Raw genomic sequence first — 26367 nt, 5'->3', positions numbered from 1 at the left:
CAGTGACAATTTCAATTTTATTCAAATGGGCTTGCGTGACCATTATACTGGGGTAGGTTTTCCCTAAGTATAGTGCAGTGATGCAAGACAGGCACAGTGGCCGCCTCCCCTCTCTCCCTGCACAAACAGAAGTCCCATCTCCGCAAGGCAAATGTGGTCGCTGTGATCCCTGGCTGAAGCCCATGATCTTTATAAATTCACCTTCGTATCCAGGAGGGCTAAGAGCAACCAGAAAGGAAACGGGACTGGAAGCTACAACTATGTCAGCATGAGGCCCAAGCGCCAAGCTTCTCAAATGAACGGGGCTCCAGCCACACAGAGCATCATTATTTCCAAGTGCTCTAATTTTTCACATGATATGGTCTTCATGGCTCAAAACTAAATTACAGGTTTTTTCTTCTAATTCACCGGAAAACGTGGTTTCCATCACAGCTTCTTCCGTCCAGCGCCAAGATGCTTCTGGAAGCTTGATTTCTTCTCTGCCTCACAATCTGGTCCCCCTAATTCCTCCTTCCATGTTGTATAAGAATTTGCTTCACAGGGGACATTTCTGATTCTGCATAGCGACCTTCGTGGCGGGAAGGGAGACAGCCATGTCTTTTTTTTCTTTTTTTCTTTTTTTTTTTTGACAGGTAGAGATACAGATAGTGAGAGACAGGGAGAAAGGTCTTCCTTCCGTTGGTTCACCCCCACAAATTACGGCCGGTGCTGCACCGATCCGAAGCTGGGAGCCAGGTGCTTCCTCCTGGTCTCCCATGCAGGTGCAGGGCCCAAGCACTTGGGCCATCCTCCACTGCCTTCCTGGGCCACAGCAGAGAGCAGGACTGGAAGAGGAGCAACCGGGACTAGAACCCAGTGCCCATATGGGATGCCGGCACTGCAGGCGGAGGATTAACCAAGTGAGCCACGGTGCCGGCTCCCAGCCATGTCTTTTTCAAAAACAACCCCGGAGTCTCAAGAAATGAAACATTAGAAAGGCAACGTGATCCAGAATCCTATGCGTGGCCCCCGTTTTCTCTGAGAACACCAGGAACAATGCCGGCTATGGCTCCGGTATTTATCCCCTTGACTCAGGAGTTTCATCAAATCTGAAGAACTCATAAGATAAGCAAGCATGCTTGCTTGTGAATTTCCCCCCAAATCATTCTAACCAACAAATAATCTTGGGACACTTCAGAGACTATTAAGTCTTGCATTAAAAAAAAAAAAAATCAAACCCATCATCAACTTGTTGTCCATAGAAAACATGGCAGTGTATTTTTTTAACATAATGTAATTTCTGCTGTATTTTAAAGTAAAAGCATTAAATATAACTGTAATTTAATCACCTTCCTTTAATTTGAATTCACATGGTAGATACTTATAGCTACTTAAAAAATTAAGTGGCAAATGTATATGAAGAATATGTATCTTGATATTTTAATTATGCTCAATTGAATGTACTTAGATTTAAAGTGCTTTTCACAAATGACATGTGCTAAGAATATCTAATTGCACACTGACATTCTAAAATGTGTACTTACATGTGTCAAAAATAAATTAATATGAAGTTATAGAATATGACTTTTTTTTACTAAGACCCAAATACATTATTTTGAATATTTGGATACAAACAAAATGGTAACCACAAATAAGGTCTACACTAGGAAGTGCCTAATGATTTATGTTACCGTAAAATGAATATACAAGTGATGACAGTATTTAATATCTAAATGAATCAGAAAACGAAAGGCTTCTTAAGAAACCTAGGCTTCAACATAGTTTCCATCTGCTCTTAGGGACTCCAGGATCTGAGGACAAGGTGTGTGTAGCACAAGGGCTACGACTGTGCGTAAAGATCACCAGTGGAGGACAGACGGACACTCAGCAAGCAGCAGCAGATGGACTCAGGACGTGGGGCCAACAGCAGCCAACCGTGCAGAGGGGCAGCACTGGGCAGGAGGTGTAGAGGCTGCTGCTGCTGCCCCGCCCAGCAGGGAAGTGTGCTGGGCCCGGTGCCCTCTGGGAAGTGTGCTGGGCCCCGTGCCCTCCGGGAAGTCCAGCCTCCTCCCGCAGTCAGCGTGAGTCCTCACTGAAGATGAGGAAAGGACGTTTTTCTCAATCCTGGAGCTTGGGCTGGACTGCGCTCTCCAAAGCTCTCCGTGTTGAAGGATGTGCGTGGACAGAGGTCCTGCCTTTAGCGAGGGAGCCATGTCCCAAGGGTAGGCCCAGATCCAGTACAGAAGGGGAGACTGGGACACGGACAACAGCCCGTGAGGGGTGAGGACGCGTGCAAGCGGAGGGGAGCGGCCTCAGGAGGAGCCACACCTTCCAAAAGCTCCGTCTGGGCCTTTTGGTCTCTGGCACTGACCGAAAGTAACTTTCTGCGTTTAAGACGCTCAATCTGCAGAATTCCGTTAGGGTGACCCTGGGTACCAACACGAGGAGGATGCACATCCGTAAACGTAAAGCAATGTAGGGTTCTTCTTTGATTTGGTAGGCAAATCAGGCTCCTTAGTTAAAAAAGCAATCTACAAGTAGATTGGAGAGAGAAGAAAATAGCCTCACTACTTAACTGTTTCTACAACAGATGCCAAACTGAAACGCCCTTGTCTTGGTTTCTCAACCACGTGGTAATGCAGAAACGGGCTCCTCTGTTTATACGTTTTGCAAACATTAAGTTTCGCATTCTCAGCTTCACAGGGTTTTGATAGGCCTGCTGAAGCTGGCCAAGAAACCAAAGTAGAATCTATTTGACTGACATTAAAAAGCAATTAAGTTACAGACCTGTCAAATATGTTAACATCTGGGGTCTGACTTTTATGCATGTCTATTTTGACTACTACTACCAGAATCATTTAATGATTTACAGACTTTCAATGTCTAAAGTACCTTAACCGTATGAAAGCTGTGACCCAACCTTTCTTCAAAGTTTCATATCGTAATAAACACCTCCGCTATTTACCCAAAATCCAGAGGATGGCCCACTGTTTGAAGTATGCTGACTCAATTACTCTGAGACTTTTCCCAGAACAAGGAGGAAAAGAGACGAGAGGGATCACTGTCTGCCTCCTGAGTCGGACTTGCCCCTAAGGAGATGGCTTTTCTGGCCTTCGGGGGCAACCTGAGCCAAGGAGGCCCTAATGACCTCAGTCTGATCAGGTTGCGGTAATAAAGTCCCGCAGACCAGCGCTGACAACAGAGATGTTCCTTCTTGAGAATCCTGGTAGCTGGGTGTCTGGGATCCGGACGCCCGCACAATGCGGATCTGCAGAGGGCTGGCTTCGTGGTTCGCAGTGCTACCTTCTTGCTGTGTGCTTGGATGGCACAAGGCACCAGGGAGCTAGCTGTGTGCCTGCATGGCAGAAGGCACCAGGGAGCTAGCTGTGTGCCTGCATGGCAGAAGGCACCAGGGAGCTAGCTGGGGTCTCTCTGATAAAGGCACCAGGGAGCTAGCTGGGGTCTCTCTGATAAAGGCACCAGGGAGCTTGCTGGGGTCTCTCTGATAAAGGCACCAGGGAGCTAGCTGGGGTCTCTCTGATAAAGGTACTAGTCCCATTCACGGCCAGATCACCTCCCAATGCGATCCAAGCTAACAGCACCATGGCATATAAAGTAAAGTGACTTCCTATCCAGTTCCACATCTGTCCTCATCACCAACGCCTCCTTGTCAAGCCTTTAGTCATTTAACAATGTTTCTGTAAAATATCTTAAACATCAGACGCAATGCTAGGCTCAGAACTCTAACAGTGAACCACGGCCCTGCCCTCAGCACTCACAGTCCCTGCCGGGGTCTGTGGGACACACGTGGCTGTCAGCTGAGCTTTGAAGGGAGCTCTCAAGGGCAGAGCAGTGACCGGATCTGACACACAGAGCAGGTCACTGACACAGGCAAGAAGCCTTTGAATAACAGGCCTTGGAGGAGGGAGCAAGACCTAAGTACAAACAGGAGAATCTGCGACAATGTCTCAGGTTTTAGAGGATGTACAGAAAGCTCTCAGAGTAAATATTCCAAATAATAACAATAACAATACAAGTTGAAGACCATGGAACTAACTTATAGATGGTCCTTAAGCCACAACAGATTACAGAGACACAAGCAATAGAACACGATGGCTTAGGACCAGGTACAATACACCTCGCTGCCTGACGCGTCGCCAGGGAGCGACTTACAGAGACTTGAGTTAGCCACCTCACTGCAGATCTGTAAGTGAGGTATTGCATAGACCTGTGCAGGGTGAAAGAAAAATTCTATCTTACGAAAGCTACACGGTGTGGCCCCGTCTCTGCAGAAAGCCCAGGAAGAGGAAGACGAGTCCAGGCCCCGCCTTAGCAACCCTGATGGCCGGGGCACATGTGGTCATTCATGAGGAAATGTACCTACTGATCTGATGTGAGGGGCTCGGAAATCTCACAGGACTTCAGGCTCAGTCGCCAGGACTACGGCTTTGGGTGTGTTTCATGATGAAAGTGCCTACACTACTACACAACCCATTCTTACAACGTTCAGGGCTAGAAATAACGCAGCAAGAGAAAGAAGTACCAAAGACATCTATAGACGGCTGAAACAAACGGCATTGTTAAGCCAGGTCGTTAGTATCTGGGTGGGGTTGTGTCTCAAGGCTGCCGTAAGGCCTGAAACACAAAGGCGAGGTTTGCCAACCAAATTTCTGCTCTCCATTAAATGAGACAGAAAAGTAAAGGGAGCAACGTGAGCTAATTAGCTGAGGCAGGCGCAGGGCATGGAAGGCTGGAGGGCTGTACGGAAGAGAGGCGGGGTGGGCGGCCAGCTAGAACACGAAGGGCATTCTTGAGCAAGGCAACCCCACGAGAAAGAGAAGAAATGGACCCGTGGAGTAAAAAGGGGTGCAAGCTGTACAAGACCACGAAGCCACGTGCAGAAAATGGAGAGGAGCCCGTTCAGGAGCTGCCCCAGTTCTCAGGAGCCTCCGACTGGAGGTCATGGGTATCTGTGAGATAGCCCTTTATCTGGCTGCTGCTACGTTAGCGCAGCCCCACGCCAACAGCAGACGTTGAGAAAGGACATGGGACTGGTGGGAAAAACTGTCCAAGGTGCTGGCTACGGATGCTCCCATCCCACAGCACCACTTACTGGCTCCTCCAGCGAAGTTCAGTGATTCTTTGCTATTATCCCTGCTAACCAGTAGTCAAGTCTCTTTCCCCTTGTCAGTCTGGGCCAGCCTAGCTGGCTTCCTTGACCCACAGAACGCAGTGGGAGTGATAGTCAAGGTCAGGTCATAAGAAGCTGTGTAGCTTCCGCCCAGGAGCTCCCTCTTAGAACCAAGCCAAGCTACAAGAAGTCACAGGAGCTGCTTTGGACAGCAGTCCCACCTGTGCACAGCTGTCCGGGAGCATCACAGCCAGCCACAGGTCAGGGTCCCCCTGGATGTGCCCAGCCCCAGGCACCATCTGTCTATAAGTATATGGAGACCCCATAGGAGACCTCCCAGCCAAGCCCAGTCAATCCACAGAACCATGAGTGATGATAATAATCTATTACTGGGGGCTGGCACTGTGGCCTAGTGGGTAAAGCCACCACCTGCAGTGCCGGCATCTCATATGCGTGCCGATTCACATCCCATATGGTTCACTTCCGATCCAGCTTTCTGTTATGGCCTGGGAAAGGAGGAGAAGATGGCCTAAGTCCTTGGGTCTCTGCATCTACATGGGAAACTGGAAGAAGCTCCTGGCTCTTGGCTTTGGATGGGCCCAGCTCCAGCCATTGTGGCCATTTAGGGAGTGAACCAGCGGATGGAAGACCTCTGTCTCTCCTCTCCTCTCCTCTCCTCTCCTCCCCTCCCCTCCCCTCTCCTCTCCTCCCCCTCCCCTTCCCTCTCCCTCTCTCTCCCCCCTCCAACTCTGCCTTTCAAATAATACGTGAATAAATCTTTTAAGAATCATCTATTATTGCTGGAAGCCACTGCTCAGGATGATCTGCCATGCAGCAGATCACTGGAACACCTCTCCTAATGATGGAGACTGCTGACATCATTCCCGCTGGAATGTGCCGTAGGACTGGGACTGATGAAATGCAAGTCGTATTGAGAAAAAGAATGCTCTGCTGCCCAGCAGAGGAGACTTCCTGGCAGGGAAATGACAAATAAGCAGACTCCCCAAGAGCCCTGGAAGTAGCGTAGGTCCACACGAACCACATCTACACTCCAATCCACCCCCTTTCCCTGGAGGTCTCTGAGGGAGAAGACATTCCTCTCCATCTGAAAAGCCCAACGAAAACATTCATCTTCATGAAGTCCAAAACACAGGTAGCACAAGTTAGACAGAAGGTGCTGGAGGAAGAGGAGGAGGAAAGCAGCACGTAAGTTGCGCTGTAATTACTTCACACATCTTACCCCACAGAGAGCATCGCAATAACCATCCATGCAAGTCAAGTGGAGGGCAACAGCGCCAGGAGGGACAATGAAGTGGCATCTTGCTGGCCTGCACTCTGATTCAGCAACACCATGGGGCTAAACAAGTGCCCCATGACTTCAGAGGTGGGAGACACCTGGTTGTACTTTGCTCCCAGAACCCGCCCTCTTTGGGTGACACACTAAGGTGTGAGGGAGCCCATGCCGCCACGACACCTGGAAAAACTGGGCTCCCAGCTGCTGGCACTTGCCTGAGGGCATTTGGGACCTTGAAGCCACCCCAGCACTCCAGCTGAAGCCACGGGCAGCAGGCGGAGGGACTGCAGATGTAATCAGAAGGAACTAACTATCCGTTTAGGCCATGCAGTTTTATTATACAGCAACGGAGAACTGAAAGAGAATGTTATCTCCATCTTATTTAAACTTTGAATGTATTTACTTAATTTGAAACAGAGCGGGGGGGGGGGAGAGAGAGAGAGAGAATTATCGACCTGCCACCCATTGGTTCACTCCCAAATGACCCCAGCACACGAGCTAGACCAGGCCAAAGACAGGAGCCAGGACTCAGAATCTCCCACGTGGGTGGCAGAGAGCAGCCGCCTTCAGCGATGACCTGCTGTCTCTCAGGGTGTGTATTAGCAGGACTCTGGACCGGAAGTGCCGATGGGACTCGTTCTCAGGCTCTGTGCTCCGGGATGCCAGCACTCCAAGTGGTGGCGTAGCCTGCTGTGCCACAAAGCCCGCCCCAGGCTCGGCACCTCGAGCTACACCCCAGGCACTCTCGTGTTTGCATCTTGTTGTTTTCCCAAAGTTCTCGAAATAAAAATTCACGTGTGGAACGGAACGTAAAATGACGAGTAACAGACTTCCTCTCACAAAGGCACTGCCGCATGGCCTGTGGAGGGGCATGGGGACGTCACGCACACGCGGGTCACGCATGGCCCAGGGGCAGGCAGCGGCAGCAGCGAAGTCTACTCTTCATTCAAATTAAGCTTCCCGAGGGTGGCTTCCCACAATCCCTTTCAGAATCCGCGGTGCAGTTGTTTATCCCACTTCAACATAAACTCTCCTACAGACCAGCCAGGTCTACACATGCACACGCGTGTGCACACACATCACCGTGGGGAAATACCATGGAACCAGTATCAACGGCCTGAAGTTCAAGGTACACAGATTATTACAGAATACCACTATTTTCTATTGGTATTTAAATGGATTTTTTTTCTTTTTTTTACTAAATATGAGCTTTATAATACAGAGGTTCATACTTCCTGGTGTATGTTTTCAAGTGAATATCAGACTTACTTTCATGCTAAATGCATGGGTATTTCTTCCTTGAAACCAGTTGGCACCACTTGTGTTTGCCTGCCTGGTGCCCCTTAAATCCAAGGTTCAAAAGCTGAAGATCCCAGACTCCCCAGGACCCACTGCCCGCACCACCAGATGCACAGTGGACAGGCACTCGCTGTTTTGTGCCATGAATGAGAAGCCCAGAGATTAGGCTTCCTTCCGTCAGTTACTTTTCTCCCCTTAAAGTAGCAGTGACAAAGCAACAGCAACAACGCACTCAGAAACTGTCAGGTGACCGGAATCTAACTGAAGTGGGTCTTGGTCACAACCCCTCCCTCCTTGGCCGCATCACAGGGAGCCTGCACCGTCTGCACCACATCCCCTCACAAGGGCTGAGCAGCTGCCCCGAGAAGGGGAGGCTGGAAGAAACGCATGGTGGACAGAACTGCCGCACAGGAGGCCTGGGGCTCGGGGCTCTACCAGAGCTCCGACGGAGTCTCACGTAGAACGCAGGAAACCACCTGGCGGAGGGCACACAGACCCCACGAATTCATCCAGGCCCAGAGTTTACAAATCCCAGTCTGGAGCCCTAGTTCAGTTTTCGACTGTGCTGGGTACATCCCTGCTGGGAACTCCGAATCTATAAAACATGCTCACAAAACTAAAGTCAGATTTTTAACAGAGCCCTAAACTAAAACTAATCTAAAGGTGAAAAAAATGAGTTTAAAAATAAACTTGACTCCACCCTTCTACAGAAGTCAATGAAACTGAAGAGCATGGCTGAATCCCTCCAGTTGCAGGCCTTACAAACAGTAAATGATGGAATGGGCACGTTGTTTTCATTTTCCGTGCCAGTGATTTTTCCCTCCAACTTTACCATTATTTTCATTTTTGAAAAACATATTTATGGGACAAAGATCTGCCTGCATGTTTTCCCTGTCTTTGTAGCAAACAGATTACAAAACAGAAAAAGCCTTGTTCAAAGCAATGTGCGCAGCTTCGGTTACAGGTCCAGGAGTCAGCCATGTGCACCGGTTCGCAGTAATAATGAAGCCAGGGTGCTCCCCTAGGACTTAAAAGTCAACGCCTGGCGATGCTTGGGTGAACTAGAACAGGAACTGCTCATGCGACAGCCTCACAGGACCCTTTGTATCCCTAATTGGACAGACGAGGCCGTGGGGCTCACGACCACTTTCAAAGGCGTGCGACCTCTGCTGCTTGAATCACACACACGCTGAAGACGGAGTCACCCACCCTTCCCACCCAGAGATGCGAAGGAGCCTGGGGTGCTTGCTGCTACCTACGGGATTGCTCACCTGAAAATAAACCCCTACTTGTTGAAGCGGGGACGGGGGAAGGTGAGGAGGACCTTGTCTGTCGACCGCCTTTGAGATGAAGGGTGGCAAACTCATCTCGCAGATATTTTAAGTCGCTGCAGAGCCCAGGCGGCTCCAATCTTAAGCCTGTGTTTAGAGCAGGCTTGAAAGGGGGCTCCACTTCTGATGCCAACCCGTGCTGGCGTTTGAAATGGGCGACCGCACTCGCGCAAACAAGACCACCTACCGATGGCACTGCCACCGTGCCTGCCCCGGCCCATCTCCCCGGCACCCGGAGGCGTGTGCAGGCAGCACGCTTAATCAGCCTCCAGGCACCATGCCACGAGGGATGCCAGACTCGCCAGCAGTGCCACAGAATCCGTTTCACGCTTCTAAATCCGTCCTGAGATCCCTAATTACGTCTTGTTAGCATGTTTGCAACCCAAGTTGAAACGAGGACAGAAACTCCATCTGACCCAGCGCAGTGCCCGCTGACTTGAGCCCCTTGTCGGGGCTGGAAGGACTGGGTGAGACTCGGCCCTCGGGTGCGCCTGCTTAAAAGTGAGCAAACCCGGCTTCGCGAAGGGAAACCTCAGAGTCGTGAGGAATCGTGCTCCTGGGGAGAGCACCTTCTGCAGCTCCTACGGCTTCTCTCTGGTTACTAGGGACCGCCCCTGTCGCTATGCTGAAGGCTGCTCGAGTTACAGAACAAGGGGATCCTACCTGGCCATCTCGGTCAGGTCAGTGATCAAACAGAGATCAGGCAGCCGCCAAATTCCAGCCATCCCTAAAGAATGACCAGGAGCGGGGACTTCTCTGCTCCCGCCACGGTCCCGGCACCAGTGTTCCGAGTCAGGGAGGACACACAGCCCCTTCCACGCAAGCATTCATCCCTCTCAGCTGTTTGTGTGACTTCCAAACGCAATGATTCTCGAGAAAAGACTTATTTTATGACTCACATCTCCTGCCCAGAACAAGCTGATCTTTTTCAAAAGTAACTACATCTTTCTTATAAAAATAGCCATACACATTTCAATGGAGAAATATAGCAGTATCAGATTGCCTGAATGATCAAAGCCTTTTTATTTACCCACCCTTATCTTTAAATAGCACCAGGCTTTGTATAAGGGTTTAACTTATTTCAGTCTTTACATTCTCATAAGCACACTGGTACTTGAGAGAAAACAAGACACAGGGCTTCGCTGAGCTTCGGGACAAGGAGCAGTGGCTCATCCACGACAAGGAGCCGGCACTCCAGGCACTTCTGACAACGCACAGTGCCCTCGGCCAGCTGCTCCCAGAAGCACCAGGAGCTAGCGGGGCACTGCCACCTGTCATATACAAAGCCAGGCAGAGCATTACAGCCGCAGGCTTCCAACTGCAGACTGCAGGGCCTGACCCCGCACAGGGTGGCTCGAGGAAAGAACGTACTAGAAATGAACTTCAGGAAAGACCAGCACAGATTTTTCCAAGGCCAGACATTCCTGCCACACATGACTTCCGCAGCCAAGCCCACCACAAGCGAGAATGCAGTCAACAGGCATGACGGAACAGGCAGGAAGATCAGAAACAGTTACCCTTCCGTCTCGGGAACGCTCGGCCTGCCTAGGAGAAGCCGAGGGGCCCTAGGACACTGGGCTCTGGTGCGGGATCTGTGGTTAAACAGAAGCCTTAGTCCTCAGCTGTGCACCATGGGAGAGTGGGGTGCAGCGAAACAAGTCTTTCCAGGGTGGAGATTGACAAAAGGTACTTACACAGCCTCCGGCCAGGATTTCTGCTGCAAGTGGGACCGAGCCATCTTTGTGCATAAATTTATCCCTCACAAAATCATTCACCTTGAAGAGAAATATTTATAGAAGGTGATGAGAAATATAAAGAAAGTCATTAAACACGCATAAATATGCAACTGTCAATATCTGTTATTTCTGTCTACGGAAGGAATCATGGACTACGTAACTTAAGACCTTCAAATAGTTTGAGAAGATTCACAGTAAGAAACATAACGTTCCTAAAATAGGAAAAGTATCCGGGCCTCTCTGGTGTTTCAGGGAGAAAAACTAGGAGACAAATGGCCTGTAAGTCAAACATTTAAATATGTTCTCTACTTACAAAAGCACACGGAGTGAGCCATACTGACAAGAGGGAGAAAATGCATTTTATGACTTAGGAACTGCTTTATAAAGTTTAATTAACAATCCATTTCGAGTCTTCTAACGATTTCATCTACAACAGTACGCATCGAGACAAATCTGCATGAGCACATGTAACAGCCAGGTAGAAATTCAGTATCTAAAAGTCCCTCAAGGATTCTTAAAGAACATCAGCTACATTAATTAATTAAATATAATATTCTCGGAATGGTTTGTACTGCAAGCCACTTTAAGGAGCAAACATGCTGCTTCTGGACGATTCTGACCAGAGACAAACATGAGCTGTCTCAAGGTCACATAACACAATGGCACAAGGAGGGTTCCAGGGACCAATGTAGAACAGCAGTGGAATTTTCTGGTGGTGTTTTGGCCTTTGATGTCTACATACAGTATCTACCCATTCCACAGAGAGTTAAACCGAGGACCAACCACCTGCCAAATATGAGCCAGGAGCTGGGCAGTTACCTGTGGAAGCATCGAGGAGAACCCAGCTCCCTCGTCACCTGACCTTCCTGAGTACTTAGAGAACACCCCCAAACAGACATTCTACTAACAGCAGGTGCCACATGCTTCGGAGTGGGAAAACCTGCCTGCAGTTCTCCCCCTCAGGATCTCTGTGAACACGGGGAGGCTACTTAAACTCCACGGGCCGACTCCCCTCTCCTGTAATCTGGGCGTCTTAACTGTGCATGCGATTAAAGCGCTGAGCGACAACAGACATCAAACGCCTCACGTGGCCGGCACCGCAGGAGATCCTGCTGTGGCTGCTGTCGCGGCGGTGCTGGTGAGGACGACAGCAGCAGCCGCCACCCATCTCCTTCAAGTTTACCAACACACTTTGGGGGTGGGGTGGGGAAGAATCCAGAAGCTGTTGTGTGGTGAGCGTCCCTACCTTCCAATTAGTGAGCACCGCCAAAAAAATGGAAACCCGCTGCTTCCCCTGAGAACACATGTGAGGTGCCCGGCTCTGTGCTGACCCCTGTTGAGAAGGTGCCCAGCTCTGTGCTGACCCCCGATGAGAAGGTGCCCGGCTCTGTGCTGACCCCCGATGAGAAGGTGCCCGGCTCTGTGCTGACCCCCGATGAGAAGGTGCCCGGCTCTGTGCTGACCCCCCAGTGAGAAGCGCCAACTCAGGAGACTTACTGTAAGTTTTATGGCCTTCTCTGGGGCGACTCCCAATAACTGTGGCAACAGACCTAAAAATCAACAGAGAGAAGAAATATATTAAATAAATTAGCATTAACTAAACAAATCAACAGCTCTACCGAGGGGATCACCACTTAAAAACTGGGGCAATCTTTGCTGCCATCTTCTGCTATTACCTTTGATGAGAAGACTTGGGACGGAATGTTTGAGCACTAACTGCTAACGGCCACATCAGACCCAGCAAACTCCCCTCGCGCATTCTACATCATTTGCACGTTGCGTAATCTGCAGTGTTAGTGACGGAGGACATCTCACTGTTGCACTCGTGGGCTCATTTCCCTCCCGCCTCCTGAAAGTGGACTCCCTCTACTACACACACATTCCCGACGCTCTTCTCGTCCCTCCACTCAGCCATCGCGACTCGGCGATAAGCACAGGACAAGTGAGTGTCCTGCTCACGCTGGTCTCACCTGGAGGAAGGGCAGGCTGTCCAGGGAAGCGACAACCAGGGCAGACTGCACTCCCAGGGCGGGAGCAGACCGGGCAGGGAAGCAGAAGCGGGGCAGGGCCGCTGTGCTCCCAAAGGAGGCGTCCATGAGCCTGTGCCACAGGAAGTGCACACGGGGAGAGTGGCACGCGCCAGACACTGCAGCCACGCAGCAGGCCAGGGTCCTCGGCCCAGCTAATTTGAAGTCAGCTGGAGGGAGGCGGAGGGCAGTTTTGCAGGAGAGTGCTGTGCTAATTCATATACATGAAGTCTGTTCATGTTCAGTACAGGTGCCAACTTTTTCCTGAATGCTTTTTAAGAAATTTTATTTATTTTTATTTTATCCAAAAGGCAGACAGTGTGAGAGAAAGACAAATGGATCTTCCATCTGCTGGTTTACTCCCTCAAATGGCCACAACAGCCAGCATGGGCCAGGCTGAAGCTAGAAGCCCAGAGCTCCATTTGGGCCTCCCACGGGGGTGGCAGGGGTCCAGGCACTTACGCCATCATTCACCGCTTCTTGGATGCCCACCAGGATGAAGCTGGACCAGAAGTGGAGAAGCCAGGACCTGAACCAGGCACTCCAACGTGGGCTGCAGGCGTCCCAGGTGGCAACTTCAGCTGCTGTGCCGAACGCTCACCTCTAATTCATGCTTTTCAAAAGACCACTCTGATGCTGTGCGTGCGCACAGGGGACTGGGCGAGAAGCAACGCGGGGTCTGACTGCTACTGCTCAGCTCTTTGCAGGAAGGGGCGGCTTGTGCAGAGCACCAGGCCTGGGGAGGAGGGGGAAGGGCTCTGTGTGGGACCACGCGAGCTGCAGGACACAGGGAGCAGCGGGGCTTCTGCCAGCCGAGGGCCATTTCAGGAGAGCAGTTACAGAACAAGTGGGCCCACCTATCGGAGCTCAGACACACTTTCATTCTCTTTTGTTCCAAGAATGGAAATAGAAGAAAAATCAAAGGCAAATGCCTTGTGTCGGACACACAGGAGGCTAACCCTGAGCGTGAGAACTGTGTACGGGTCACGCTGCCGTCCGGGAGGGACACTGTATTATCTCATTTAATCCTCATACACACCCCGCCGAGAGGAAACAAGGAGCACGGAGATTATATCATCTAAGTTACTCAGAAGCTAAGTGGTGAGCATAGGGTTCAGATCTAAATCCTCTTGAGGCCTCAGAGAGCGGGTGGCTCTGTCTGCACTTCACATGCAAATGTGTGCCTGCATCTCCCACACAGACACACGTGACCACTGCCTGGGTCCTGCCAACTTCTGAGCAACCTGAGCCGTACAGCCTAGGACCGACGTGGGCTGCCCAGCCAGAATCCCTCTCCAGAACACGACTGGCAGCAGACAGAGCCTGCGGGCACCGAGGCGCAAGACGTAGAGGTGCTGTGGGTGGAGAAGGCGAAGTGGCTGGTTGGAAGCCACGCTTGTGCCCATGTCACTAGGAAGCAAGCACCATACACAAGCCTGGGTGGGCAGAAGGAGAGACCGTGGAGAGAGAACACCCACGGGGCGTGGCAGGCAGAGCCAGCCCTGACCACCTTCCGGTCCCAGTGGCAACCCCTGTCCTAGGATCCCTACTGGATTCCTGCCTTGGTTCTCTCACGGGGGCACTCTTTCCAGAAGCAGCCCCACGCCGATGCTCTCCCCAGCCCGAGTGGGGGTGAGCTCTTCACGGTCTTGGTGAACCGGAGCAGCAAAGGCAGAGGAGATGGGAACAGGAAGCCATGGGGCAAAGCCAGTGCCGTTGCTCAAAGCACGCATGCTCACCTCCTAACAATCTTTCCAGATGCCTATAAATGAGAAAGTTAGTACCCCATGAAAGTACATGGATTTCTATTGGTAAAACAGGGGCATAAGGACTGGGCTCTCAGCCTAGTAGTTACAATGCTGTGTTCCACACCACAGTGCCTGGGTTCGAGTCTCAGCTCTGCCCCTGGAGACCCTGGGAGGCAGCAGCGATGGCTCGGTGCCTAGTCCCTGGAGCCACGAGGAGACCTGGACTGCACTCCTAGCTTGTGCTTTAGCCTGGCCCAGCCCTGGCTGTTGCGGGCATTTAAGGAGTGAACCAGTAGATAGGAGATCGTTTTCTGTCAATGCCTCTCAAATAAATTTATTTAAAAAAAAAAAATACGGGCATAAGCTGTTTAAACTGCATCTTAACATCTGAATCTCTATTTCACTCACTGTATTCAGGTCAAGTACCAAAATGTTTAGTTAAATATTTACTTGCTAGATGTATTTTTCTCATCATTAAATTGTAGACCAAAACTGTGGATATGTTGGAAGCACTGTGATTTAAATGATGATCCCTTGTCTCCATAACCACCCCATGACAGTCTTTTTAAATGGCTAATAAAAAACAGCCCACAGAGCCACATGCCTGCAGCGCTGGATACAATCACTTCAGCCAGCCTTTCGAGAAATTGAGATTTGTCTTTCTCGCCATAAATTTAGAAATGCATTGCGAACAGCAGAAGGCAAAAGAGCAAACTGTGCGTTGAAGATAAAGAGAGGGCAGTGTACATGTGTCTGTTCAGCAAGCACACCACACCTTGCATGTGCCTGGACTGGCACGGTGGGACGGACACAGCAAGGCCTGTGCCTCTGGCTCAGTCCAGGAAAGGGGACCCAGAGCCTGACAACCAGTGGGATCTGAGTTCCAGAGCCGGGGGTGTCAAGGCCTGGAGGGAGGTGGGAAGCACGGAGGAGGAGGGGAGATGTGGCGGGCTTTCAGGTAAGCAGGGGCTCACTGGAGAAGGGACCGGCTCGAACGGAGGGAGCGTGATGCAGGCAGAGGGGTCGGGGTGTGCAAAGGCCCTACGGCTTCCAGGCCAGGGGTGGGGCTAGGCTACCGGAGCCTGCGGATGGGTCTCGGAAGACCCAATAAATACCAACAGTGCTGATAATGAAGACTGCCAATACCTGGAGCGCTTAACACACGTCAGGCCTGCTCTGTGTTCTGTGTGAATTAACACAGTTCATCACACAACCACCTTACTCAGGCAATGCTATTTTCATCTCCATCACTCAGTACAGAAACTAAAGCTGACTTCAAAGAAGCTGCCTGAGCCCAGTTCAGCACGGGTGGTCTGGCCCCAGCATCTGTGTTCTTGCCTGGGGCACTGCACCACGTCTCTCCCCAGACACACTCAGGAACAGGGACCAAGTTCTGGGTATTAATGAAGCAGCTTTTAAAGTGAAGCACAAAGGAGCTGGTGTCTGCGAAGCCAGCATCCCATATGGGTGCTTGTTCAAGTCCTGGCTGCTCCACGTCTGATCCAGCTCCCTGCTAATGTGCTTGGGCCCTTGCAGCCATATGGGAGATCTGGATAGAGTTTCAGGCTTCTGGCTTCCTCTTGGCCCAGCTCTGGCTGTTGTGGCCATTTGGGGAATGAACCAGCAGGTGGAAGATCCCTTTCTGGTTCTCTCTCTAACTCTGCCTTTCAAATAAATAAGTAAATCTTAAATAAATAAATAAAGTAAAATGTAAGTGGGCCAGCATTGTGGTACAATGGGTTAAACCACTGGTTGGGACACCAGTATTCCCTATCTGAATGTCCTGGATACTCTGCTTCCAATTCAGCTTCCTGCTATTGTGCCTGACAAAGCAACAGGTGAGGGACCAAGTACTTTGCCCCTGCCATCCACGTGGGAGACCCAGATGGAATTCTTGGTTCCTGGCTTCAGCCTGGCCCAGATGTTACAGTTATTTGGGGAATGAACCATGGGTGAAAGATCTCTCTGTCACTCACTATTCCAAAGAATCAGGCCAGATGTTGGCATCTGGGGTTAATGGATGGCTAGGGTGGAGAACACAGGTTGCTGCAGGCTATAATCTGACTCCCTTCAGACCAGCACCCTACTGCCTCAACACCACCGGTCTGGGGCAGATACTCTTTGGAAGGGGTCCCCAGCTGGGGGACAATGAACCATCACACAGGTGGGAGTTCCAGGAGCCTGACCTCACGGGGAGACGGGGAACAGGGCTCCGCACGGCCTCGGTAACTGAGAGCCACCAGTGTGGGGAAGGCATTGCCTGTACGCACGTGGGAGAGTCAGGTGTGAGTGTGCTTGGCGTCTGCGTATCTTAGCACAGCGCTCGGACTTGCACTGCAGGAGGAGATGTTTCTTCTGGGTCCTGGGGAGTCATTTTGACCGTTCGTAACACAGAAGGGATGTGCGTGTTGCTTCTAACCTGACAGGACAGCATTCGGTTTCCCAGCAGCCTCAAGCGAGATTTATGAGTGTGGTTAGTTTTCTCTTCTTCCCGCTTTCGCTCGGCTCCATCAGCACATATGGCAATGCTTCCCTGGCAGACCCGACTCTACCAGAGGGCTGCTAATGCGAGAAAAGATTTACAGGCCGTGCTATTAATTCTGTATTTTGTCTTCAAATTCCACGGGCCGGAGGTATAAATCACACCATCCCTTCTGATCCCAGTGCCTTCTGCAACCCAAGGAGACCCGGGCAGGAGCCGCAGATGGAAGCTTCACGCAGCACCCCCGGGGGCGGCCCCCTGAGCAACGCACCAGATGAGTGGCTGACGGTGCTGCCCGACAGCTGAGAACCCCCCAGAACTAGCGTTCCAGAACTACAGGGTCGGGGGGGACTATGAAAGGAATGCAATACAAAGGCCGACTTAATCAGAGCTACTTCTGTTGCGTTCATCAGGAAAAAGGAGCAGCTTGAGGCGGGGGCTTCGGCGGGAGCAGGCCTGGGATGGCATCTCAGTGACACTGGGTAAGTCACTCTGCATTCTCAGGCTCACTGGTAAAACAAGATGCTAACTGGAGGCCTCTGAAGGCACTTGGAAACTTTGTGGAAAATGAATGCTATCCAAAAATCTGGGCATGGATTCCCCCCTCCCTTTTTTTTTTTTTGAGGTACCAAAATAAATTCATTTTTTAATTCCATCTTCCACAAACTTTGTGAATTACCCTCAGATTTGGATAATTCGATGAGAAAATGAATACAGGTTATCAGATCTTCACCAAGTACGTCCTACACGCAGAAAGTGCAGTGCCTCGAGGTGGTTCACTCTGAACGACGTTCACGGCCAGATCAGGGAAGGAGTGCGACGCTGTCCCTGCGCCACAGGGCCCGTCCTTGACACTGGGCCTGTCCTTGACACCGGCCCGTCTGTGGGAGGGCTCTTCAGCTCTGACAGTGCCTGGGGGCCTCGCTCACTTCAGGCAGAGATGAGGAAATAGCGCGGATGAAACAATGTGTTTTTCAAGCATTTCTTAGGCTAAAACAAGCTTTCTTTAGTTGAAGTGAAACACTGTCCAACCTCTGCTGATCAGCGACTTCTCCCAGTGTGATGTCTCCTGGGTGGTGGGGGAGAGCTGAGTGATCCGAGGGCAGGCCCTGCGGCCAGGCTGCTGGGTTGGCTTCTCACTTGGCCGCTGGCGGGGGGATATAACCTCTCCCTACCTCAGTCTCCACAGCTGCAGAGCGGGCCTAGTTGTGGCCCCATCTTCATGGGGTAATGGAGCAGATACGTCCAAATACGCAAAGCCCTCAGACCGGTGCCAAGCACACGGCAGGTGCTACAGGGAAGGGTTTTGTAGCTGTTTACTGTATATTACATTTGGTCACCATATTCTTCCTTCTCTCCCTTCATGGAAACCAGAGTGAGAAAGGGGGAGCAGCGTGGTGGTCACCCCTGGTAACACAGCGTGAGGCAGCGGCACGCAGGTCTGCCTCTGCTCCCAGACCAACACTCCGTGCCCTCGGGCTCAGCCTGCCCCGCCCGCCAGTGGATTTAGTGGTCCTGCTTACTCTTCAGCCCTAGACGGTTCTGGAAATTTCCTCTGGGCCCCTGTTCATGCTGGCCCCGCACCTGGCACAGACCGGCCCTTTCACATGGCAAAAGCAACGTGGTCATGCAGCAGATGTCCATGTCGCACCTGCCAGCCCCCAGGTAGCACACTGAACGCCAGGGCCGCGTGTGTGCAGGTGACGGCCTGGTGAGCCGGTGAGTGATGGGAGGCACTGGCGAGCAGGCTCAGGGACAGCAGTGGCCAGTAGCAGGATGATCTTCTAGGGGTCACTGTGAAGATGAACTGACTCACACATGTTGTCCGGAGCAGGTACATCCGTCGCTCAGAAAGGCCAGGCGGGGCAACACGGGCACGGCTTGAGGTCAAGTGGCCTCCTACAGGGAAGAACTGGACAACAAAGGCAACCCTGCCGCTGCAGGTGAACACCAAGCTCAGGCCTAGCCGGGCCAACGCTGACCAAGTAGCTCAGAGCATACAATGGAGGTTCAGGCTTCCGGAGCATGGCCAAGCAGTGGAGTTTGGCCAAGGACATTTATCCCTCACATGCCCCCTTCCCGGAACCAATGCCAGAGCAGCACACAGGTGCCACGGGGTGGTCACCCCTGCGATGGCAAATGCTCGCCCTGCTGACCTCACCGCCGAGGCTGCTGCCCTTGCCCCGGCCTACCCTGGACAGCTGCCTTGCTGCCTTCTCCCAGGAGCTATCCGCACGGCGTGTGCCCTGCCTCACGGCCGTTATCCTTACTCCAGTCTCTGCGGCCTGCTCTCTGCGCTGGCTCAAGCTCTCTTTCCCATCCCCATATCCCTCGGCTTCTGGCTCAGAGGGCCCCAGGCACGCACTGTTTCCACCTGCCCAGCCACACGACCCCCCTCTCAGAGCCCCAGCACAGCCGTGCAGTCCTCCCAGAGCGGGGCTGCGCCGTGAGCTGGGGAAGGTGCAGAGGGCAGGTCACCTGGGCCAAGCGCGTCACCCTATTTCAAGCACCACCTGCTAGCACGGATGCACCTCGGGACGCCCTTGGGAGGCTGTGTGTCACAGCAGCCAACGAATCATCCAGATGACGTCTGGAAAAAGCCTAGTTCCCCGACTCCTTGATGCTGGGCTCTGCAGAAGCAGAGGTCACCGGGAAGAAGGACCCCATCCTCTCTCGGGTCTTCGGTTGAGCGCGTGACAACTTGCAGGGTCATGGCCATCTGTGCTTGTGTCTACGCTATCTCCCCAGTGCTGAGGCTGAACCAGTTTCCTTGTTCCTGTCTCAGCAATGGCAGTAGCTGGGTATAAATGATCACTCTTGAGGCCGGAACTAATTCATCCAGTGAATTCTTGTCTTTCCCAATTTTCTCAGTTCACACTGTTTTTGCCTGGGGCTCTCGGGTCGCCAGCAACACTCTGGCCGGCCTGGTTTGCAGGCTGTCATTTCTGTCTCAGGTTACACTGTAGGTTTCTGGAGACCTAGAAACCCAGCGCAGGTTCTGTCCAAGATTTCTTTTTTTAATTATTAATTTTCATTTTTTAAAATTTACAGTGCAGAGACAGAGAAACAGGCAGAGGTCTCCCACCCGCTGGTTCACTCCTCAAATTCCCCAACAGCTGGGGCTGGGAGCACAGAACTCCATCGGTGTCTCCCACATGGGTGGCAAAGAAGCAAGTACTTGAAATAGCACCTGCTGCCCCCCGGGGCGTGCGTCAGCAGGAAGTGGGGTTACCGGGACTAGACTCAGGCACTCTAATATGAGACGTGGGTGTCCTAAGCAATGTCTTAGCCACTGTGCCAAACACCAGCACCTTTCAAGGCCTTGGCTCATTTTTGCTTGATTTCCTATAACCAATTATCTTGCCTCTTGATCTTTTTCACAGTTTAACACTCCGCGTGCAGAAACTGGCCAAGAAAATCCGACTTAAACTACTCTCATTCAGAGGCCACAATGGAACTTGGGGCAGTTCGTGGATTCACTGTGGTTTGTTTGTGCCAAGATGTGTGTGCCCATAAAGTAGAACAAACTCACGAAACACCATCATTTTATTTTCGCGCTAGGTACTTCAAATCTGTTTCTAACCACAGCATTGGGCACAAGAGAGACTCTGTGCGTGAATTGCAGAACCTGGACTCTTCTTCCCTTCTGCAGCACCACCATCATCACTGCGACCGTCGAGGCGTCCCCGGGCTGCGTGGCAAAGCTTCCTTCCGGGATCTGCAGCTTCCTGAGCCGTCGCCGCAGCATCCTCTAGATGTCACCTTGAGAACAGTCCAGGATGAAAGAGGACGGCTCTGCATCACACACACGGCCTGGAGCAGGCATGGAGGAAGCCTCCCGAGCCTGGTGCCATGCGCTCATGAAGAGTTTTTTCCTTGCCAATTATCTCAAAGATTAAGCACTGCTCCAAATTAAGTTTAATTCATAAAATAATCTCATTTCTCTTCTGGAGTTGGTTTTTTTTTTTTTTTTTTCCTTTTAAGGGATTCTCCCACCAGCGGAAACAAAAGCCTTCCTCTTCAGACGTATGTCTGGTGAACCCTGGCTTCTCTTGAACCCATCTTTTACCCCAAAGTCCTCCCAGAACACTCTAATTTCTCAGGATGCTCATCTCATTACCTGAAGCATCAGAGGGAGGGCAGGGTAGCAGAGTTCAAAGGCAGAAATCAGCAATTCCTGGACAGCTAAGAACATTTAATTATGGAGGATTAGCCAATCAATGGTTTCCCTTTCATATGCTGGGTCTAGAGCTGGCCAATGGCTGGCTCATCTGGTCATTCCATGCCTTTCATTCAAACCCAATGAGCTGACAGGTAATTCATTAGGGATTTCAAGCACCGGAGCTTGTTTCTAGGCTCTGGCGGGAGGCGGCTGGGGGGAAGGGGACTCAGAGGCAGACTTCCCCAGGTGACTTCACAGAGACCTGGACCCTCAGATGCTACAGCCCTAAACACACACACACACACACACACACACACACACCCCACCCCTTGCCTGGGGGTCTGAATTTCAAAACTTGCAAAGAAAAACAAATCTAGGAACAGGCGTCACTTTCTTATAAAGAACGTAGTTTGCATGATGGAGAAGGTCCTGTGAGTCAGTCCTGGGACTCGGAAAGGCCTCTTCTCCAGCAAGCAGAAACAGGAGACTCCTGGAGACAAACAGGGAGCTGCGAGCACTCCCAGTCCTAGAGCCCCTGCAGCCACAGGCCTGCGGAAGGCCCTCCGTCACAGCCGTGTGTGTCAGTGCTGTGGTGGCAGCGGCTCACTCGCGCTCTCCCAGCACTGGGGCCCTGTGCATCGCTGGCAGCAGCCCAGGCAAGGAAAAGCCACACAACCTGCCTTACCATTACCAGGGAACTGCTTCCATACAGACTCCTGCATTTTTGTTATAAGACAGACACACACAGACACACACACACACACACACACACGCACACCAGGGACTGGGACACAGAAAGGGACTTACTATGTGAGCACAGACGCTGCCAAAGCGCCTTATCAGCCTATCATAAGGACAGGTGCTGCACCAGCACCCCGTCTCAGGGCCAACTGCCCACTTTGTTAAGAAGTTCGCACAAAGGTAATCTGAAAACAGGGGACAGAGACCGCACTTATGCAACATGCCCGAATGATCCTATTCAGGAAATCGCAGCAATTACATCTATCTTGATGGAGAAAAATTACATGTTAAGGAAAATTCTGTAATAAGGAAAAACATGCTCAATATTTCGAGACACGTCTACAAATTAGAGATGTACTCTCACATATTCTCAGATGATGCTATGTGAAAGCAATTCTATACTCTCAAAGCTCAAGATTTAGTTTTCTCCTGGAATAACTAAATTTTTAAAAATAAAATTACATTTAATGCTACATGTAGTCAAAGAATTACAAGCAGGTACTTTACGTCCTGTACACAAATGTGATAATGCTGAGTTTCAGAAATTACAAGTAGGTATTTTATATCTTGACTTTGTACACAGAGTTAGACCACTGAGTCTCACAAAGATTTTCCTATTTCTATTGTAATTTTTTTTTTAAACAATGGTTGGGTCCCGCCTGCTCCACTTCCAATCCCACTCCCTGTTAATGGCCTGGGAAATGCAGTGGAAGATGTCCCAAGTGCTTGGGCCCCTGAAGCCCAGGTGGGAGACCTGGAAGAAGCTCCTGGCTCCTAGCTTTAGCCTAGCCCAGCCCTGGCCATTTCAGCCATGTGCAGAGTGAACCAGCGGATGGAAGGGTGGAAGTGCGCTCTGTCTTCCTTCTCTGTAACTCTATCAAATAAATAAATCTTTAAACAAACCAATAAAAAACCTGTCCACTAGAAAAGAGAAGAAGCCTGGGAGAAATGAACACAGGTGGGCCCCAGGGCTAATCTCAGGGCTGCAGCCTACTGGTCCCCTTGGAAGGACAGCGCCAACCCTTACCCTTATGCAACTGGAGCTCATCAGAAAACAGACTTTGCAAGCCCAGGGAGGGGCAAAGGGCTGCCGCCTCCGTGTTTGGAGCGAGCCTCTGTCTGTCTGATATGCCAGCTTCTTCCCTGGCCTTCTTCCCGGGGAAGTGAAAAGCAGCTGCTCCCATTCTGCAGATGTAAGAACCGAAACCCCGAGACAAGAAACCTCCTTTCAGGACCTAGATGCACTCGGCGCCCAGGCCTTAGGCCTGCTTTAAGCTGCTCTGTCCATGGGGCCAAAGGCTGAGGCACAGAGGGGAAACCTGGATACCACCTGCCTACTGGGCTCCGCTGCCCGGTGTGTGCCCACAGAGGAAAGAGAAGGGACTCAAAACTGAACACAAAAAAAACCCCAAGTCTACACTGGCAAATTAAACCCATTTAGCAGTGCTGAGAGGATGCTCGCAATTCTAAGGGCACCACTGACATCCAATCTAATGCCAACAAGAGCCCATAGGGTTAGCTCGCGAAGCAACTCCAAGGCTCAGACGGCTGCCCAGACCGGAGGCTCAGGGCTCATCCTTCAGAAAACCACCCAAATCAGCAGGTAAAGGGGTGGCTTGCTTCTGCCTGACTCACTGCAAAGCAGAAACTGTGACATTAACCTTGTACTACTTGGGAGCCATTTCATTTGCAAGGTGGCTGTCAGCAGGGGGAGATGTATTTCAAATGGAAGGCAGTGACCCTACAAGGGTCATCATCAATCACCTGGGGTCAAAGACCTTCCAAATTCTAAGAGGAGGCAGGGGGTAAGGGAAAGAGGGCAGAGAAGAGATCAAAAGGCCTTTGATGGGTCATCTCCCTTTATAACAGAACCTGCAAAGTGCAACTTCTCTGGAGTTTCAAATGGCCCAGCTTCTAAGGCGAAAGCCTTCAAGAGGGTTTTTGTTTTTTGTTTGAGGTGGGAGTTAATCTGAAGACTAGAGTCAGCAGATGGCAGAAGAGGCCTAGAGGCACAGGTGTACACAGCTCACAGCTCTCCGGCCTGCCTCAGCGGAGCACCAAAGGCTAGAGCAGGCCCAGGACGGGGAGGAGGGAAGACCCTGGCCTCAGCCTCCCTGCATGGTGGTGCCAGCACATTTCAGGGCATGCATGTGCATTTTCCCTCCTTGCAGAAGGGAATAGGGAGAAGGGAGTTGGGAATTGAGTCTCGTCTCCTTGGGCCAAGGCCGAGGCAGAAGCAGTCAGGGGGTGGGACCCTTTCCACGGCTGCGTGTCAGTCTCTGCTACTGGTCCCCTCCTTAATCCTTGCCTGAGAAAAGGGGCAGGTGGAGGACCTGGCCCAAGTGAGGTAGGAATCAACTCCCCAGTCCAGATGAAAGGAAGGGAGACTTCAGTCAGAGAGAGGCAGTCACAGGGGCTCTGCCGAACCCTGGGCTGCCTGCTCGACAGGTGTCTGCTTATCCATGGCGGGTATGTACCTAGACCCCTAGAGAAAGCCGCAAACCACAAACAAGACCAAGCCCTGTGTTCCGGTGTTTTGTCCTACACATAAATACCCATAGTAGAGGTTAACTTATAAATTAACAAGTAAAATAGAGCAATTGTAACAATATACTGTAATAAGTTACAGAAGGTGGTCTCTCTGGAAATCTCTGATTGTGCCACTGAAGGTGCTTATACAATAATATTTCAGAAATGGGCTGTTCTGGTTCGCCAGGCCACTGGCACCGAGGGGGGGAACCAAGCCTCCGACAATTTCACCTCCCGTGAATTCAGCGCATGGCACTAACCTCTATAGAGTCCAAAGAAGCCTTCATAGCGTAGCACTTTCTTAAAACAGTCGAAGCTGTTTTTATACATAAGTTCTCCCACAAAAGAGCCAGTGGATCGCTGATTCTGCATTCGGGTTTTTACGAGATCGATAGGATACACAGCAGTGGCTCCGACAGCTAGAATGAAATGACACCAGTATTTCAGGAGTTGAGGTCAACCGGAGGCAAGAGAAGGTGGCGACAGTCAGAGAGAAGACGGAGGACAGACGCAAATCTCACATGCGTGTCTTTTGGAAGTGTGCCACCTTCCCACGCTCTTAACAAACAACTGCAGACTCTCATTCATGCATCCTGCAGCCTCCAGCTCACTGAGCTGCCTTTAGAAAGCCTGTCTCATAAGAGAAAAGTGCCACTTGGTCACGAGTAGGCATGCACAAAAAATATCCCTGGCTTCTGTCCCACACCCACAGGTACAGACTGGTAACTGGCTTGGGGCACGGGAGAGCGAGCTTTGTCCTTGAATATTTTGAGAGGGAAACTTAGAGGGGAGAGAAGAGGAGGAACAAAGATGGGGGACTGACCTCCAGCAACGGAGCCCAGGGCGAAGCGGTAGGCCGACTCTGCGACCTGCAGGAGGACGGGCCGCGACGAGTCCCCTGATGCCTTCTGCTTCCCGCGTGGGAGACCGGACCGGAACAGAACAAAAACAGGCACGTGTTATTAAGAAGTGACTCACTGGTTCTAAATCCACGGCAGAACTGAAACGCCCAAGAGGGAAGTAGGTTAGATGCCATTAAGTTCTCCTTAATGAATTTTATTCCTGTTTGTATTTAAACTCGGAGCCATTCTTCATCAAAAATCATGCTATGAACCTATCTTCACATGTGTAACTCTCAGTGATCAAAGACAAACTGAAAAAGACCAGTGAGACATCATTCCTCATCTGTCAGATTGGCAGGCTTGGGTTTGTATGGTTTGTTTGTTCTGCTGGGGGGGAAAAAAAAAAAAAACCAAAAAAAAAAAAAAAAAACAGGGCCTCCTCAACTTGTCACTAAATCAAGCATAAGCCGAGGGAAATTGGATAATACACCCCCAAATCCTCACAATATGCATAACCTCTGACCCTGCAATTCTACTTGTAAAAGTTCTGCTTACAGCAGGTGTCTGGCCTATTTGTTAACAACCAGGCTACACGTGAGATGCCCACATCCCACACTGGGATACCATCCTGGCTGCACTGCCTATGCCAACTTACTGCTAAACCTGCACTCTCAGAGGCTCAAGAACGTGGGTCCTCCCCACTCATGTGAGACCTGCACCGAGTTCCATGCTCCCAGCTGCAGCCTGGCTCAGGGCTGGCTACTGTGGACATTTGCGGAATGAACCAATGGACAGCAGTAGCTCTATTTCTCTCTCTCTTCCTCTGGATCTCTCTAGCAATAATTCCTTTTAAAAAGCCAGGCTAGAAAATAATCATGCAGGTAAACAAGGTGCAATCTACAAGAATGTCCCAAAGCAGTATTCTTTCAAGGGACAGCATTCTGGAGATACCAACAATGTCCAATAATACAGAACCAATTAAAAAATAAGGGTATAGCCTTAAAACAAAAATGCATCATGAAATACTACATTTTAACAGCATAAGTGAGAGGAAGAAAAATGTTCA

General features: G+C 51.0%; 1 protein-coding gene and 1 long non-coding RNA gene across 6 annotated transcripts in view; one reads left to right on the top strand and one right to left on the bottom strand.

Annotated features, from left to right (window-relative positions):
- SLC25A13 (solute carrier family 25 member 13) overlaps positions 1-26367 on the bottom strand; it is a 189909-nt gene that overhangs the window by 37461 nt on the left and 126081 nt on the right. For 3 of the 5 annotated variants that reach the window (XM_051852956.2, XM_070059810.1, XM_051852959.2), the window contains 4 exons: positions 25283-25370; positions 24720-24878; positions 12268-12320; positions 10729-10809 (listed from right to left, as the gene is read on the bottom strand). In XM_051852956.2, the coding sequence (XP_051708916.2) occupies positions 10729-10809; positions 12268-12320; positions 24720-24878; positions 25283-25370 (381 nt within the window). The remainder of the gene's footprint in view (positions 1-10728; positions 10810-12267; positions 12321-24719; positions 24879-25282; positions 25371-26367) is intronic. The other 2 variants (XM_051852957.2, XM_070059811.1) reach the window with 1 other exon arrangement.
- Positions 12476-25694, top strand: LOC138845895 (uncharacterized). Its single transcript, XR_011383204.1, has 3 exons — positions 12476-12712; positions 17441-17509; positions 20411-25694. It is a non-coding gene; the product is annotated as an uncharacterized lncRNA (long non-coding RNA).

Source organism: Oryctolagus cuniculus, chromosome 16 (assembly GCF_964237555.1).
Source record: "Oryctolagus cuniculus chromosome 16, mOryCun1.1, whole genome shotgun sequence".
Lineage (NCBI taxonomy): Eukaryota > Metazoa > Chordata > Mammalia > Lagomorpha > Leporidae > Oryctolagus > Oryctolagus cuniculus.
Note: the sequence above shows the minus strand (reverse complement) of the source record. Positions and strands in the feature narration are given on the sequence as shown.